The sequence below is a fragment of the Benincasa hispida genome, chromosome 8 (assembly GCF_027475165.1).
Source record: "Benincasa hispida cultivar pf3 chromosome 8, pf3_genome.v1.1, whole genome shotgun sequence".
NCBI lineage: Eukaryota > Viridiplantae > Streptophyta > Magnoliopsida > Cucurbitales > Cucurbitaceae > Benincasa > Benincasa hispida.
The window spans coordinates 41,315,751-41,331,879 of record NC_143485.1 but is presented as its reverse complement, the minus strand read 5'-3'; the positions used below and the strand labels follow the sequence as shown (position 1 = coordinate 41,331,879).

The window sequence follows — 16,129 nt, the reverse complement described above, 5'->3', positions numbered from 1 at the left end:
ATAAATTCCCCGACTCACCTTGCTATTGACCCATGCAAACACTTTTCGAATGGAGTGGTCACCTAAAAATGACATGAAGCCGAGCATGAATCTCACGTTGTGAACTCTTAAGGACGTGAGAGCTAAAAATAATATATCATATATCATTAATCTCCCACTGAAGTGTTCTAGACGGTTTGGGTAAACTTTTACTTAGGTATATTCCAACTAATTAAAACAATCTAAGTCTAGATGTTTATTCGAGTATAACTTTTATATTGGATTTAACCTATGGTGTCTAAGTGATAAACCATTTATTATCTCACATCGCTCACACATGCTCATAAAACTAGGTTAACAAAACTCAAGAACCGGTTTGATCTCTAGGTAGCAAGTGTTCCGTAAACCGTCTCCAGCCTTAGACAGAATCTTGCCAGGTGAGTTTGTAATCGAAATTTTACAAGATAACGACCTATTTTAATTATTAAAATAATTTTTCATTTGCTAACCCTAGGTGAACATGCATTTATCTTTGTTATAGATTTTAAATGTCTAATTCATTTTATAACACTTATAACTTAGACATTCTCCATAACATACATCATACATTTCATAATTTAATATAACAACTTATATTTTAAAACTTATGAAAACCAACATGCATACTATATATTATAATACTTATAACATATTTTCAATGCATGAAATATGCTTTCTTATGGTAGGATTTTAAATCTGCATGACATACTTTATGCACAAACAAGATTTAATTTAATTAAAACATACATTCATAATGCATAATTAATTAAACAAACACAGAAGTGGACTGATTTTGGCATCCTAAAGAAGCAAGGAAAAAGCTAAATTATTACAATAATAACTCATAACTACTCCAAACTGCTCTCGAACACTTCGAATAAGCCCAAATCAGTTGAAAAACTCTTGAACTGAACCTCCAATGCACCAAACCAGGCTGAACCGGATCAGAATGGGATGAATCGAGCCATACTGGTCCAATTGGACTGTTGCTCCTCACGTACGCATTTCTGAAAAAGCTGAAAAATAACTCCATGACGTTGTTGAAGGAGTGCGCTGCGATTCTAGGCTTGCTGAAGAACAGCATCGCAGAGTCACTTGACAGAAGCAACTTCCAATTGCTTTTCCTACTGCGCCTTGCTCTAAATTCTTCCAATTACAACCTAATTTCAAATCTAGTCACTCTAGCAAATTTATGGACCCTTCTTCACACATTAAAACCCATAAACAATGGGCCAATTACAACAATTACAATAGAATAGAAGGTAAATCTAGATGCCAAAACTGTAATATATCCACTTCAGCCACCATAACATTCATTATATGAATTAACGCTCGTAAAGCTAAAATTAATGCAAGTTTAGTGCTTAAATCATGCTCTAATACCAATTGTAAGAGTTTACAACATGCATGCAAATGCAATCAAGAAATTAAGCATCCTAACTATATTAATTTTGAGGATTAAGGATGCATGTTCATAACATAAAAATAGAGTTTGAGAAAAACAATCTTTGTAGAAATTCAAAATTAGTGCAACCATTTGCTTGAATCTAATCACAAATGGTTCTTAGACCATCGCTAGAGTCTTTCTCGCTATTCTCGACCTTAGAATGGATTATAGGATCCATTGTGGTGAGATTGAATGGAATTTTGGCTTGAAAGTGGTTTTGGTGAAAATTTTTGGAAGACCAATTTCTTCTTCGAAATTTCAATTTGCATGAAGAGCTTTTTCCAAAAAAAAAAAAAAAAAACACTTCTATTTATAGAAGTAAACACATGCAATTATATTGCATGTAAATTTAACACCAAATAAAGCACTAATTAAGTGGGATTTGTGAGGTGTTTTGCATAGTGAGAATTGTGGGAAAGCCCCGCTAACCCTAAATTCCATTTTAATTTTCAAAAAATCAATTTAAAAGAAATTTTAATTTTAAATAAAATTAGTTCAAAAGATTAACTTTAAATAAAATTTCTTAAAACTAATTTTATATAAAAGTAATTCTAATAATTAATTTTAAATATTTAATTAATAAAATTTAATTTGATATCTAATATTAAATTAATAAAACATCAATCTTAACATGAATCCCTTCACATATACACGTGTTTAAATCATATTTAAATATTTTCAACTCTCCAATTTGTTTAATTCAACAATTAAACTATATCATTACGTCAATTATATCATATATAATTAACTATTATTCCCTAAACCGAATTTGAACATTTCAAATTCTCTCATCACACTGTTCTAAGGTTTAGTCCAATATGGGCTAATAGGAGGATTTAATAGACCTAAAAATCATGAGCTCCAACGATCCAAGATTAACCAGTTAAACTCTTAACCTAATTAACCAACATTCGTTAACTACCGAGACACTCCATTAAAATCTAGTAGTAAGTCGATCCTTCACAAGTTGTTCGTAATTACATTTAGGTAAAAATTACCATGTTACCCCTGTAATTACATCTTGCTTCTTAAGTCCCACTAATCCTCTAATGAACAATTGGTTTGTGGTTCAACCATCAAACCGAGTCCTTCTCAGGCCAATGAGTGGGTGGGCCCCTTATTCAATACCTAGAGTCAGCACTTAAGAGAACAACCTATCTATTATCCCTAAAATCGGGTAGAAGTGAATTCCATCTTGCAGGACTTTGTCTCCAGCTATCTATCTGGTCTTACACCTAAAATTGGAGGCTTATTGAGCTGACGATGTTGAGCTAGTCTCACGCATGAAGATTAAGATAATCCCGAATAAATAGAAGTTCATAGTTAGCTTAGGATTAAGATCGGGATACCTAGGTCATCGAATTGAAATAGATAGTCTTAATAGTAAATGGCGTTATAAAGTAAAAGTGACTATCTCGTGGTCCAATTTTATGCAAACTCATTGCATAGGACGTTTCCATTCACATGTCTCCATATGTATGGTTCAGGATCACATTGTTTGTGTCAATATAAAATGGGTTACACCCATAGTGTCCCCAAGTTAAGGTACCCAACCTTATCCTTATACTACGTTTTGGTTATACTCGAACTTGTTCTACTTTTATGTCTCCATATAAAGTTTAAGTATTCATGCTATAGTCGGGGGTTCTTAGTTGATTGGATTTAGGGTCAAAATGTGCAATTCACATATTTAATAACATCTTTACTAAATAAACCCCAATAATATCTTTATTACAAAATAGAATATGTTTAATGTTTACAAACCATGAGTTTTAGGACATAAAACCCAACACGAATGGTACCACTGGACGAATAAAATAATAGAAGAAACAAGGTTTGAGCCAAAACTACCACCCTAGGCCCAAAATGGACCTAGGGAAGAGAGTTAAATCGAGTCAAAGCCAAATTGACAAGCTCGACCGAGGCCGACATTAGCAAAGCAACTAAGATGGCATGTCCAGGCATGCTCTGGTCCAAAGCATTGCCCTAGGCCTAATTTGGACATAGGGGAGATGCTCGACCTTGGCCAAGGTTGAAATCGACCCTAGCAAAATAGCTAAAGCGACATTTCCTATGCATGCCCCGACCCTAGCCAAACATGAAATTGGATACGATCCTTGGCCCGATAGGTTATCTATTTATCCTAAGGCGACTTCAAAACCCAAGCGACTAACCTAGGTCAACTTTCTCTATAAATACATCATTATAATTTCATATAAGGTAACTTGAGTCATAATCTTAAACTCTCTAGCCTCCACACTCTTTCACTCTCTGACTTAAGCATCAGAGTGTATGTGGCAAGTGCTACATCAGTGTGCAGGTTTTCTCTTTTGTAATCCACGTTCGTCTTCTCTTCAAACATATTCACTGTTTCTGTCATGTGAAGATCAAGTGCACTTTATCCTGTCCAAAATTTGACATCAACATCTTCTAACTTACATTATTATGTAAAATGGTGTATTATATCATAGGAAAAATGAGGATAAAAGAATTGGAGGCCTAAAATTAAATTGACATAAATTTCGATAGAGTAATTGTTTAAAATATTAAAACTGTTGAAAATATTTTCAAATATAGTAAAATATCACTATATATTAGTGATAGATCGCGATAGACATCCATCACTAATACTGATAGATATAAATCATAGTTTATCACGATATATCACGAATAGATAGTGAAATTTTATTATATTTATAAATAAATTGACTCATTTTCATTTATTTGAAAACAACCAATATCGATATAAAATAAACTTCTAATTTAGTTAGATATAATATTTTGTAAAATGATGTATTATATTATAGGGAAAATGAAGGTGAAAATAATAATAATAATTATTATTATTATTAAATATATATATATAAAAAGAAGGAAAATGGTAGAACCGAGTGCGGACCACGCATATGAATCAAGAGGCGGTGTGCGAGGGGGACCACTTCCTTACGGCCCAAGCGATTAGCAAATGCGGAACCCAAAGCCACCCGCTTCCCTATAAATTGCCGGAAACCGCTTCTTTGACCTCACTTCTCGCCTTTCCCAGCAAATTAAAAATCCCCATTTCTCTTTCAATTTCATCACCGGAGCCGGAGGACGATTACAATCACCGCCCTCTGTCGCCTTCTTCGCCATTTCGGAGTTCCTTCGATCAGGTTTCTATCATCTCTTCAGTTTTTTATGTATTCTTTTTTTTTCTTTTTCTTGTAAGAGTTTGTTTGATTCTGCGCTAGGGCTTCATTGTTGTTCCTGATGCTTTGATCGTCATTTCCCACTTTCAAAATCGTGTTTTCACCTCTTTCTTCATTCAACGAAATTTCTTCCACTGTTCGCCTTCGCCTGTACATTTTATTTCGCTGTGTTTTTCCATTTTGTTTCAGTCTCTTATTGTTTTCAGCTGCCTCAAATTTCTTATTCTCATTATTAGGGGTAATGGTCAAACCGACATATTTTATGAATACCGATCTCTTCCTGCTGTACGCAAGTAGCTTTAATACCCAATCTTGATTTTGAACTGAATTATACTTTAATTGTGTTTCTGTGAATCAAATCTTTTTTTTTTTTTTTAATTCTATCATTTTTTTTTTTTTTGGGTAGTTTAGGTTTCAATATTAATATGTGGAAGCAAGCGATTACCCACATTTGTACAAAAACTGAGAGGGGGCTGACTTTGATCAGAATAAGTTTTTAGGTTGATTCTCTATGTGTGCATATGGAGAAATGGAGGATAAGATCAGAGGGTAAAGGAGAAAGAAAGGACTTTAGGATACTAATAGATGAGGTTGAAATAGTGAAAGGGTGGGCAAAAGAAAAGTGGATTAAGAGGGAAAATGTTGTATATCAAAATCCAAAATGTGCTCATCAATACCGTTGAAGGTGGCTCAAGCCTTATCCTTGTTTCTGTAGGTGAATTATAACTTCTCTTGATCATTTGAAATCATTAGTTTAAATGATCGTAATTCATTAGTTTAATTAGTATGTTATTGACAAATTTATTAGAGTAAGAATTAAAAAGATTATTAGAGAGTAAGAATGGAACTTGTATTATAATCATCACAACATACTTGGTTTCATTGGTGGGCTAGTAATTCTAATATTTGTTTTCACTCACGAGTCATTAATATGTTCTGCAATTCATATGAATAAATGAGGAGAAACCAACTTAACAATGTTCTTCAGTTTCTTCATTACAATAATTTTTAAGTTGTTGTTGGATCGATGTGTTTCTTGTTTGATGATTTTTTTAAAAAAAAATTCATCCTTTCCTTTCACATTTAGAGAGGAAATTAGAGAGTGAGAAGGGGGATTGAGATTGGAAGTGGGATTTGATTTTGGTTTTTCTGGATTGACACTTGGACTGTGATTAGCTACGTATGTGCCAGCTTTTCATTCAATGGAATTATGCAAGATGTGTTTACTCTCTTTCTTAATAATAACTGAGATATAAGAGATGTTTAAATTTTAAATTTTGTATTTTGTTGTATATTTTTACTTGCTTCAGGTTTGCAAATCGTGTATAAAACTAGAAACTCGATACCATGTTCTTTGTATTGTAAGTTAGTTGGATTCTGCACTAGGGCTTCATTGTTGTTCCTGTTCATTTGATCGTTTGGGTCCGTTCATCTCGATTTTTATCAGGATGAAATAGTATCTCTTATTATTTGTAATGGACGCATTTCCATTTTAAGATGTGTTGCTTAACTCATTGGGGTTGATACAGTGTTGAATATTGACTAAGCCCATTTCTTTTTTGGTTTATTTAATTGCAGAATATGAGCTCACATGTCCGAAATGTGCGGAAGGATAGGTCTAGATTTCCTGCATCAAGTGCTCGACAAGAGTGGGTAGCGAGAGGATCCACGACAACCACTACTACCACAACTACAACTACGACCACGGCTATTCCTGTGAATCAGCCATTGAACGTCAATTTGAATGATAATCGGAATGGGCTAGAGCTAAATTCTAGCCCTCCTCATCCAGTTTGTCGAGACAGAGGTAATCATGGTCCAAGGGTTCATGTGGGTCCTCGAAGGAATCAAAGAAAAGACAAGGAAAAAGATAAGGAGAAAAGTGGGGGTCAGGGTGAAAAGGAGTTGAGAATCTCCAACTTGCCTCAGCTAGTTCATGAAATTCAGGAAAAATTGATGAAGGGCACTGTTGAGTGCATGATTTGTTATGATATGGTGCGGAGATCTGCACCCATATGGTCTTGTTCAAGCTGCTTTTGCATTTTTCATTTAACTTGCATCAAGAAATGGGCTAGAGCACCCACTTCCACCGACTTGGTAGCTGAGAAGAATCAGGGATTAAATTGGCGTTGTCCTGGATGCCAATCTGTGCAGCTTACGTCTTCGAAGGAGATTCGATATGTTTGTTTCTGTGGTAAAAGGCAGGATCCCCCTTCTGACTTGTATTTGACACCCCATTCATGTGGGGAACCATGTGGCAAGCCACTTGATCGAGAGATGATGGTTGCTGGTGGAAGCAAGGAGGATCTTTGTCCCCATAATTGTGTCTTGCAGTGCCATCCAGGTCCCTGCCCTCCTTGCAAGGCATTTGCTCCTCCCCGTTTATGCCCTTGTGGCAAGAAGTTGATAACAACACGTTGTTCAGATAGGAAATCCACTTTAACTTGTGGTCAGCATTGTGAAAAACTCCTGGATTGTGGACGTCACTGGTGTGAAAAAATATGCCATGTGGGTACTTGTGATCCTTGTCAGGTTCAAGTTAGTGCCTCTTGCTTTTGCAAGAAAAAGAAAGAGCTTGTTCTTTGTGGAAGCATGACTTTGAAGGGTGAAATAAATACAGAAGATGGTGTTTTCCCCTGTAGTTCCATCTGTGGGAAGACTCTTAACTGCGGCAATCATGTCTGCCGTGAAATTTGTCATCCAGGACCCTGTGAAGGCTGTGATTTAATGCCTGACATGATTAAGACATGTTATTGTGGTAAAACACGATTGCAGGACGAACGGACAAGTTGTTTGGATCCAATCCCAACATGTTCTGAGCTCTGTGAGAAACTATTACCTTGTGGGAAGCATCATTGTAAGGATGTCTGTCACGCTGGAGATTGTGCACCTTGCTTGGTTCAAGTTGTGCAAAAATGCCGGTGTGGATCAACTTCTCGAAATGTGGAATGCTACAAGACTTCCAGCCCAACTGACATATTCACTTGCGAAAAGCCATGCGGGTGGAAGAAGAATTGTGGAAGGCACAGGTGCAGTGAGAGGTGCTGTCCTCTATCAAACTCCAGCTATAATCATTTAGGAGATTGGGATCCACACTTTTGTGTAATGAGATGTGGGAAGAAACTAAGGTGTCGCCAGCACTCTTGTCAATCACTGTGTCATAGTGGCCATTGCTCTCCATGTCCCGAGACAATCTTCACAGACTTGACATGTGCTTGTGGTAAAACTTCAATTCCTCCACCCTTGCCTTGTGGAACACCGCCCCCATCATGTCAACTGCCATGTTCCGTCCCTCAGCCATGTGGCCATTGTTCTACTCATAGCTGTCACTTTGGTGACTGCCCGCCTTGTACAGTTCCAATAGCCAAGGAGTGCATCGGTGGACATGTAGTTCTAAGGAACATTCCTTGCGGTTCAAGGGACATCAGATGCAACAAGCTATGTGGGAAAACTAGGCAGTGTGGGATGCATGCCTGCAACAGAACTTGTCACCCGCCACCGTGTGACACTGCTGCTGGATCTGATTTGGGTCAGAAAACTTCCTGTGGACAGACATGTGGTGCGCCTCGAAGAGATTGTAGGCATACATGTACTGCGCCATGTCACCCATCTGCTCCTTGCCCCGATGCAAGATGTGAATTCCCTGTTATCATCACTTGTTCATGTGGCCGAATAACAGCATCTGTTCCTTGCGATGCTGGAGGGAGCAGTATTGGTTTCAATACTGATACTCTGTATGCTTCAATTATTCAAAAATTACCTGTTCCGCTTCAACCCATTGAGGCAACTGGCAAAAAGATTCCACTAGGACAGAGAAAACTGACATGTGATGATGAATGCTCTAAGCTAGAGAGGAATCGGGTTCTTGCAGATGCTTTTGATATCAATCCCCCAAATTTGGATGCCCTTCACTTCGGCGATAGTTCTGCTTCTGAATTGCTTGCAGACCTCTTTAGACGTGATTCAAAATGGGTATTGGCTGTGGAGGAGAGATGCAAATTCCTGGTCCTTGGGAAGAATAGAGGAACAATGAGTGGCCTTAAAGTTCATGTTTTCTGTCCAATGGCCAAGGATAAGAGAGATGCTGTCAGGCTGATTGCTGAGAGGTGGAAGCTTGCGATCAATTCGGTTGGCTGGGAGCCCAAACGTTTCATTACAATTCATGTTACTCCTAAATCAAAAGCTCCGCCTCGGGTGCTTGGTATTAAGGGCTCAACCACCACCAGTACTCTATATCCACCATCTTACGATCCTTTAGTAGATATGGATCCTAGGCTAGTTGTTTCTTTTCCAGATTTGCCTAGGGAATCAGACATAAGTGCATTAGTCTTAAGGTTTGGTGGGGAATGTGAATTAGTATGGTTGAACGACAAGAATGCTTTGGCTGTCTTCAGCGATCCTGCTCGAGCAGCTACTGCAATGAGAAGGTTGGATCATGGGACAGCGTATCATGGAGCCAGTGCTCTTCAGAATGGTGGTGCATCAGCATCATCTAATGCAAATGCTTGGGGAGGAGGGGAGAATGCAAAGGAAGGTGGAGCATCAAAGAGTAGTAATCCATGGAAAAGGGTCGTAGTTCAGGACTCTAGTTGGAAGGACACTTCATGGGGCGATGAAGAATGGTCCGGTTCATCTATCGACGTTCAGGCATCCGTATGGAAAAGAGAAGCTCCACTTCCTGCTTCACTTAATCGGTGGCATCCGTTGGACACCGAATCTGCTGTGAGTTCTTCCACTCGATCTCCCGAACACAATATTGGCAATCGGGTTGGCCATTCCTCTTTAGGATCTGAATCAGGCACAAGTAGGAACCTGAGCTCTGCAGGAGGGATACAGGTTGTAACAGATGATGGAACAAACACGTCGGAAGTGGCAGATGATTGGGAGAAGGCTTATGAATGAAATGAGGGAAATAGTAGTATATCTGTAGCTGATAAATAAAATTAGCCTTAAGGTTTCTCCATCAATGGCTGGCCTTGTTCGGATCTTCGACGCAGCCTTCCTGTCCTTGAATTTGCATCTGTTGTCACTCAGTCAGAATGTGTTTCACGAGACGGTTCAATTTTGAAAGTAAGTTTGTAGGTAATACCTTGAGAGAATAATGATTGTAGAGTGTAGCTTTTACAGTACAATAGACATTTATATATTGCATAAAGTTGGAAGGTAAAACTGAAAATCTTTTTCTTCAGCTGCTGCTGCTGCTGCTTCTATGTACTGAAGGAGGCTTCTTATTTATCGAAGCATAACTTTCAGTAGTTGTGTCCTTTCCAGTTTTGGGGGGGAGTACAATACTATATCTTTTGTACTAATTCTTCAGAAAGACATGATATGTGAATTCTTTCACTGATAATGAAATTGGATCTTCTGTTTATTTCACGCCTTCCATTTTGTATTTAATTTAATTTCTTCTATTATCTTTGTTTCTGTCCGTATATTTACAATGTGATATGAAAGCATTGCAATTTATTAGTGTAATTAACATATATATTTTATCTTTAGAAGTTGGAGATTCAAGCTTCTAAATTCCACTTTTTTTGTACTAAAAGAAGTTTATGTTCTCGATTAAGAAGGGAATTTTTCCCTTTTATGTTCTCGATTAAGAAGGGAATTTTTCCCCAGAAGACGTTATTTTACATTCATCTTTGTCCACGTAAAAATTCATAACTTTCTACCAAGGGCTTGAGATGAATTTGAAATAGGTGGATGAATCATTTCAGAATGAATTTTTACTATAATAAATTGCCGTTGTCCCTTCACGTATTCAATCTACACAAAGTTTATTATACGAAGTTGAACTGTTCTGTAATGATACATTTATTCGTCATCCTTTAAGAGGGAGGGAGAAAGAAACTCTATCCAGATACAAAGACACCATTTTTTGTTACTTCCAGTGACGAAGGCTTGATTGATATGTATTAGGACTTTCAGTTTGAAACCATACTCTCAGTTTCCTTAACAAAGCCATCGCCTGTCCAGTCTTTATCAGATTGCAGACCCTTCTTCACAGCTTTTCTCTGCTCGATTGCTTCTCGCTGCCTCCGAACCAGATCGGTGTGGGTCGTGAAATACGGAAGAGAAGCCCTGTTTCACTCGGAATTCATTAATGTGACCAATGTTCGAGGGACCGGAGTCATAATGTATAAAGAACTACTATAGAGATTCAAACTCCAAACTTACCCTCTGAAATCTTCAATGGATGAGAAGTTGTGAAGTTTCATGAAGTCCTTAAGCTCAGCACAAAGTTTCTTTACAAGGCCATACCCATGCATCATCACTCCTGTACACACCTGAAGATGAATCCAATTTTGTCAAGACTAATACACGTTCGAGTTTGTTTAAATGAAATCATTGTTGTTCTGTGAGTCTTAGTTCTAAAACAGAAGATAAAATTAATGCCGAACTTTCAAACATGATAAATGAAAACAAGACAGATGAAATCAAATTAAGAATAAAAACATGGAAACCAATAGGGAATTACACTCATGCATATAATATAAAGAAAACATAGGCTACAATTTCTCGTCGTACCTGAACAGTGTTTGCTCCGAGTAGAATAAACTCAGCAGCATCTCCACCGGTTTCGACACCCCCAATGCCAGAAAGAGAGTAGTCTCCATCATTAAATTCTGCCTTCATCATTTTTGCAATGCTCAACACTTTGCCAAGAGCAATAGGATGAACTGCCTTGGAAGAATAGCCTCCTGGAGTTGAATACCTAACAACATATAGATTGAAGTACATCAAATTTTTAGCTGAACGGTAATTCAATACACAAGCATTCTACATTGAAGAGGTTGAAAGTTCGAATTAGCAAACCCCTCAACACAAGGCTCAGGACGTAAGGTCTTGAGATCGATTCCCATTACACTCATGATCGTGTTGATGGCCGCTATTCCCTCACATCCTGATTTCAGAGCCACCCTTGCAGGCTTTATAAAAGGAGAATTGCACGTTACATGAAAATTCAATTCAATTAATACCATACAAAAAGAGGAGCAAATTCATCAGTTGCATCAATACATGCAACCATAGAACAGATTTCATGTTCTTCATGCTTCTTTCAACATCTGAATTTGGTTCATATGCACAGTTATCCAAATTATTCCCAAAGCTACAGCCATAGAACAGATTTCATTATAATTATTCATAAATGTCGAATCTGATTCAAATATAAAGACTGCTTCCTCCAACATACAACTTATGTGCCAAAGTGAGAACAACTCAACTGACATCCGAGGTGTGTTAGTGACCATGAGTCCATGATTTGAATCCCCCCACCCCTCTCCTTATTGTACTAAAAAAAAAGCATAAAAGTTATGTAGGTCCAAAGTTTGTTTAGGAGTTGTACCATATATATCATATTATTATCAACTATCATCATCAGCAAAAGAATTTGTCCCATAACAAGATAAACACAGTTCTAAGAATAATGTGATCTTCCAAATGTAGGAGGCAAAAATACCTGTGAAATGTCAGTGATATTGGGGGTCATTTTTGCCCAAACAGGGATTGTAGCTTTTGCATTAATCCATCCACAAACCTCTTCCAGAAGTGCACAATCTTGCCCAACTGCAGCACCCATTCTCCGTTCGGGCATGCCGTGAGGGCATGAGAAATTGATTTCAAATGCATCCTGACAAACGAAACGTAAATGTTGGATGAAATGAACCTGTTCTTGGTATTTAACACAGTAAAGAAGTCATAGACAGCAATCTTACAACTCCAGTTTGTTCGACTCGATCGATAAGTTCTTCCCAAGCAGCTTTATCATACTCCTCCATTATTGAAGCAATGAGAATCCTATCAGGATACTCCTCTTTTAATTGCTTTAACTCTTTCAACATAGTTTCAAGGGGCCTATCACTTATCAATTCAATGTTCTCCCATCCAATAATCTGCCCCTTTGCAGAGCCATTTGAATTTGCTCGAAGCCGGGCATATCTAGGAGTCACATTTATAACTTTTTCTGCATCTAGTGACACCTAACAAAGAAAAAGATACATGTAAAAACATGAAATGGAAATGTAAGCCAATGGACAGATAACAGAACCAGTAGCTTCCAGCCAAAGATTAATCTTCAAATCTCTTTGTCCAAACAGTTATCTTAAAATCTTCCAATTCCTTGCACTACTTAACTAACTCCTTTTCGAACCTTCAACATATTTTCTGAATTTCACTCTTTATATGTTGGATTTTCAAGATCTCCGTGAAAGCTAATAACAACAACAGATTAACATTAACAAACTAAATTAATCAAATCAGGGGTCAACAGATCACACTTACTAAGTACAGGAACAGAAAATGAAACGAACAAAAAGTAAGAAAATTCCCGAATTACATTTTCCAACTTCATCATATACAAATAATTTCCAAAATATAATGAATATTCCTTATAACCTCCTTAACTTTCCCATCTACTTTCTTAGTAACCAAACAGAATCAACAGAGCGAGAAAACTTACAGTTTTGGCAATCACAGCCCCCCAACCTTCATCAAATGCCCTCTTCATAACCGTATAGTTAGTTCCTGGCGGACCCGACCCGATCACAAACGGGTTAGGCATGTGCAACCCATTGACCGTCACACTGAGATCGGGCTCCGCCTGAGCCTCGCTGGCGGCAACCAATCTGAACCCAAGTCTACTTCGGCGAGTCAAATCCGTCCGAGACCGATTCAGTGCGAGGTTGGGAATTGGGTTTTTAGTTCTGAATTGGGTAAGATTGAAGGACGCCATGGATCAAGAAACTCGAGTTCTCTGCAACTGCAAATCCTGCAGTGGAACAGAAGAAGAAGAAGAAGAAGAAGAAGAAGAGAAAAGGTAATTGAATCTGAGGTGTAATATTCGATCAAGAGCGATGGGAAGGTGGGGTATGAAGAATCATCCTCGTCGACTTCCTTTTGGATTTACGAAAGTAGTGATCTGATTAATAATGCATTATTCTCTGACAAGTCTTCAATAACTAAAGGAAAAATAATAAGAATTGATTTAGAAAAAAAAAAAAAAAAATACTTTCTATATTTTAGGTCAGTTTACTCTTAAAATTTGAATATTGTTTTAGTTTTGTATTTACATTTTTGTCCTTCACTGAATACTCATGCTTCACCTTTAACGTTAATGTCTATTAAAGTAGTTAAAATAATCAAATGGATTATAATAAATTAGGTTTCACTATCTTTATTTTTTTTCTTCTTTCTCTATCCCTATCTCACAAATATATGTTTGAATCAATCTTTTATTCTATATTTGTATGAAACGATATTATTACATTCCAATTTCTTCTCTTATATTTTTGAAGAAAAGTTTTGAATTTGATCCAAAATTAATGGGTTGGTATGAGCTTATACATACATTTATGTACTATTCGAATAGGAAAAGAAATTGCGTAGAATGGCGAAAACAAAACTCCCAATTGAAAAAATAGTCATTTTATTAATTTTCTTATCTATGGCTAAAACATAATATAGAGGGTCCATCTCCCTTCATTTTTTCAATTTTGCTCTCACAATCCCAAGTTTGCTTCGATTACGTGTGGGGTATATCTCCTCACAAATTTATAATATCTCCTCCAAATTAGGTTTCATCAGGATTTGATTACTAATTATTTATTTTTAAATATTAGAGACGACTTAAAAATTAAAAAACAAATTTTTTTATTTTTCTTACATCCGTTGCTTCCATCATTTGCTGTCGTTGGCATCAACACATCTACAATTCAAATTTCTTATTAATTCCACCCAGTATATCAAACACTCCCTTAGTGTATTATTTGTATAAGTTTCCACCCATCTTCATCTTCTTTACTGATGTATAGTCTTTAGACCAAATTTTATGTGCAACATCTACCAAAAGGAAATAACAATTAGCGATATAGGACAATGTCCAATGGGGAAGTCGGCATGCGTAATTCTGGTATGTGTTCATCAATATATTGTTTTTTTTTTAATCATTTTCAAAAGCATGGAGTAGGATCAGTGATTTGAGTTTTGTAGGGTAAAGGAAAAGTTTAAAAATATCGAGTATTTTTGTTAAATGTTTGATTGTAAACAAATTGAAGGGTTCGACAAATTTGAGAGCCTGAAAGCTCTCCTAATCTCAACGAATATATGTAGACATCTTTGAAACCCTAGCCAAAAGAACTAATGATGGAAGAAAGGTGTCTTTCTCTATCTGTCTAGAAATAAAATGTGTTCCTGATAGGAGATTTTCATTGGAACATTGTAAATACTAGGTATTTGCATGTTTTTCTCAAATCTATTAAACTCCTCCTTACACTATTTTCTTGTTTTTTGTTATTCTAACCCTCGAGATTTTGATGAGTTGCAAATATCAAGTATTTGCATGCACTAAATATTTTTATCTTTTTTCATAGATTTTTAATGATTTTTAAATGTGAAAATACTAGGTATATACCTTTTTTTTTTCTTTCAAATCTATCAAAGTCTTCTTTACACTATTTATTTACCTTTTGTTATTCCAACATTTTAGATTTTCAATTTCTTACAAATACCATGCAATAAGTTATCCAATAAAAAATGTTTTTGTCCAATATATTATTTCTATAAAAAAAATGTTATTACAAAGTATTTATATGGCGATTGATTTTATTTTTGTTATATTTACAAGACTAAATCTACAAAATTTTAGTTGTTACAAAAATATGTGTGGCCCCATTTTAAGTAGGTTACTTTACTCACACCAAATCTCCATAAGTAATTTTTTTCCAAAACATCATTTTTGGTTTGTTAAATTAGTATATTATCCTAAATTTAGAAATTTAGGAGATTGTTGGTTGGGTAGTTAAGATTATTAGATATTTTGTTTTTGATTTATTAGATTTGTTTAAAATACACCATAATTGTAGGGATTGGACAACAAGAGTGTATTTGTCCATTTTTAGATTCTAAAAAGTAGAAGATTAAGTTGTTTGGTCATTTTTTTCCAAACTAAAACCATTTTGGCCATTTAAATATTATTCTATTTTGGTCATTTGTCCAATTGATCCATTTGGGTGTGCAAAAATTGGACAAAGTCGATGAACCGAACTGGACCGAACCAAACCGACTAGTTCGACCCGATTTCTTCAAAAAATCTGGGACTATGGTTCACTAAGAGAACCGACTAATTCAATTTGGTTTCTGGTTCAAGAGTTATAAAAATCCTTTAGAACCGAACCAAACCGACTTTTATTATATTTATATGTATTTTTCTGATTGTATGAATCAGCCCAATCCATTGATTCCTTTTACTTTGAAAAGCCCATAAGCCCTTAGTTTAGTTCTAAAAAGTAAATAAACATAAAAAAAAAAATTAAAAAAAAAAAAAAATTAAAAAAAAACCCAAAACTAAAGAAGCAGTTGCACGCCCGCTTCACTTTCTCTAGTCTCATGTCACCTTGCCATCTCTATTATCCTCTCTTGATCAATATCTTCATTCCTCACCTCTATTCTATCTTCTCTTCTGGTAGTTTTCATCTTC

At 36.2% G+C, this 16,129-nt stretch overlaps 2 protein-coding genes across 3 annotated transcripts; one reads left to right on the top strand and one right to left on the bottom strand.

Annotated features, from left to right (window-relative positions):
- Positions 1-4,364: 4,364 nt before the first annotated feature.
- Positions 4,365-10,024, top strand: NFXL1 (NF-X-like 1). 2 transcript variants are annotated; one of them, XR_005483435.2, is made up of 3 exons: positions 4,374-4,617; positions 6,232-9,723; positions 9,843-10,024. XR_005483435.2 is itself a non-coding variant. In XM_039039259.2 (2 exons), the coding sequence occupies exons 1-2, from the start codon at positions 4,372-4,374 to the stop codon at positions 9,553-9,555; spliced, it is 3,570 nt and encodes a 1,189-aa protein (XP_038895187.2). In that variant the 5' UTR covers positions 4,365-4,371; the 3' UTR covers positions 9,556-10,024. The 2 variants fall into 2 exon arrangements, 1 of the variants encoding a protein (XP_038895187.2); XM_039039259.2 differs by having other exon boundaries at positions 4,365-4,617; positions 6,232-10,024.
- Positions 10,025-10,364: 340 nt separating this feature from the next.
- On the bottom strand, positions 10,365-13,670 carry PYD1 (pyrimidine 1). Its single transcript, XM_039039260.2, has 7 exons — positions 13,115-13,670; positions 12,372-12,635; positions 12,116-12,286; positions 11,470-11,582; positions 11,182-11,368; positions 10,831-10,940; positions 10,365-10,734 (listed from the first exon to the last, which is right to left on the bottom strand). The coding sequence occupies exons 1-7, from the start codon at positions 13,385-13,387 to the stop codon at positions 10,578-10,580; spliced, it is 1,275 nt and encodes a 424-aa protein (XP_038895188.1). The 5' UTR covers positions 13,388-13,670; the 3' UTR covers positions 10,365-10,577.
- Positions 13,671-16,129: the final 2,459 nt, after the last annotated feature.

Bases quoted from the DNA above. Each gene is read 5' to 3' on its own strand.
- NFXL1 (XM_039039259.2), top strand. From the start codon at position 4,372: ATGAATCAAGAGGCGGTGTGCGAGGGGGACCACTTCCTTACGGCCCAA. The intron at 4,618-6,231 runs GTTTCTATCATC...ATTTAATTGCAG, and splicing joins TTCGGAGTTCCTTCGATCAG to AATATGAGCTCACATGTCCG.
- PYD1 (XM_039039260.2), bottom strand. From the start codon at position 13,387: ATGGCGTCCTTCAATCTTACCCAATTCAGAACTAAAAACCCAATTCCC. The intron at 12,636-13,114 runs GTAAGTTTTCTC...TTTCTTTGTTAG, and splicing joins GGGCTGTGATTGCCAAAACT to GTGTCACTAGATGCAGAAAA. The intron at 12,287-12,371 runs GTAAGATTGCTG...TTCGTTTGTCAG, and splicing joins GAGTCGAACAAACTGGAGTT to GATGCATTTGAAATCAATTT.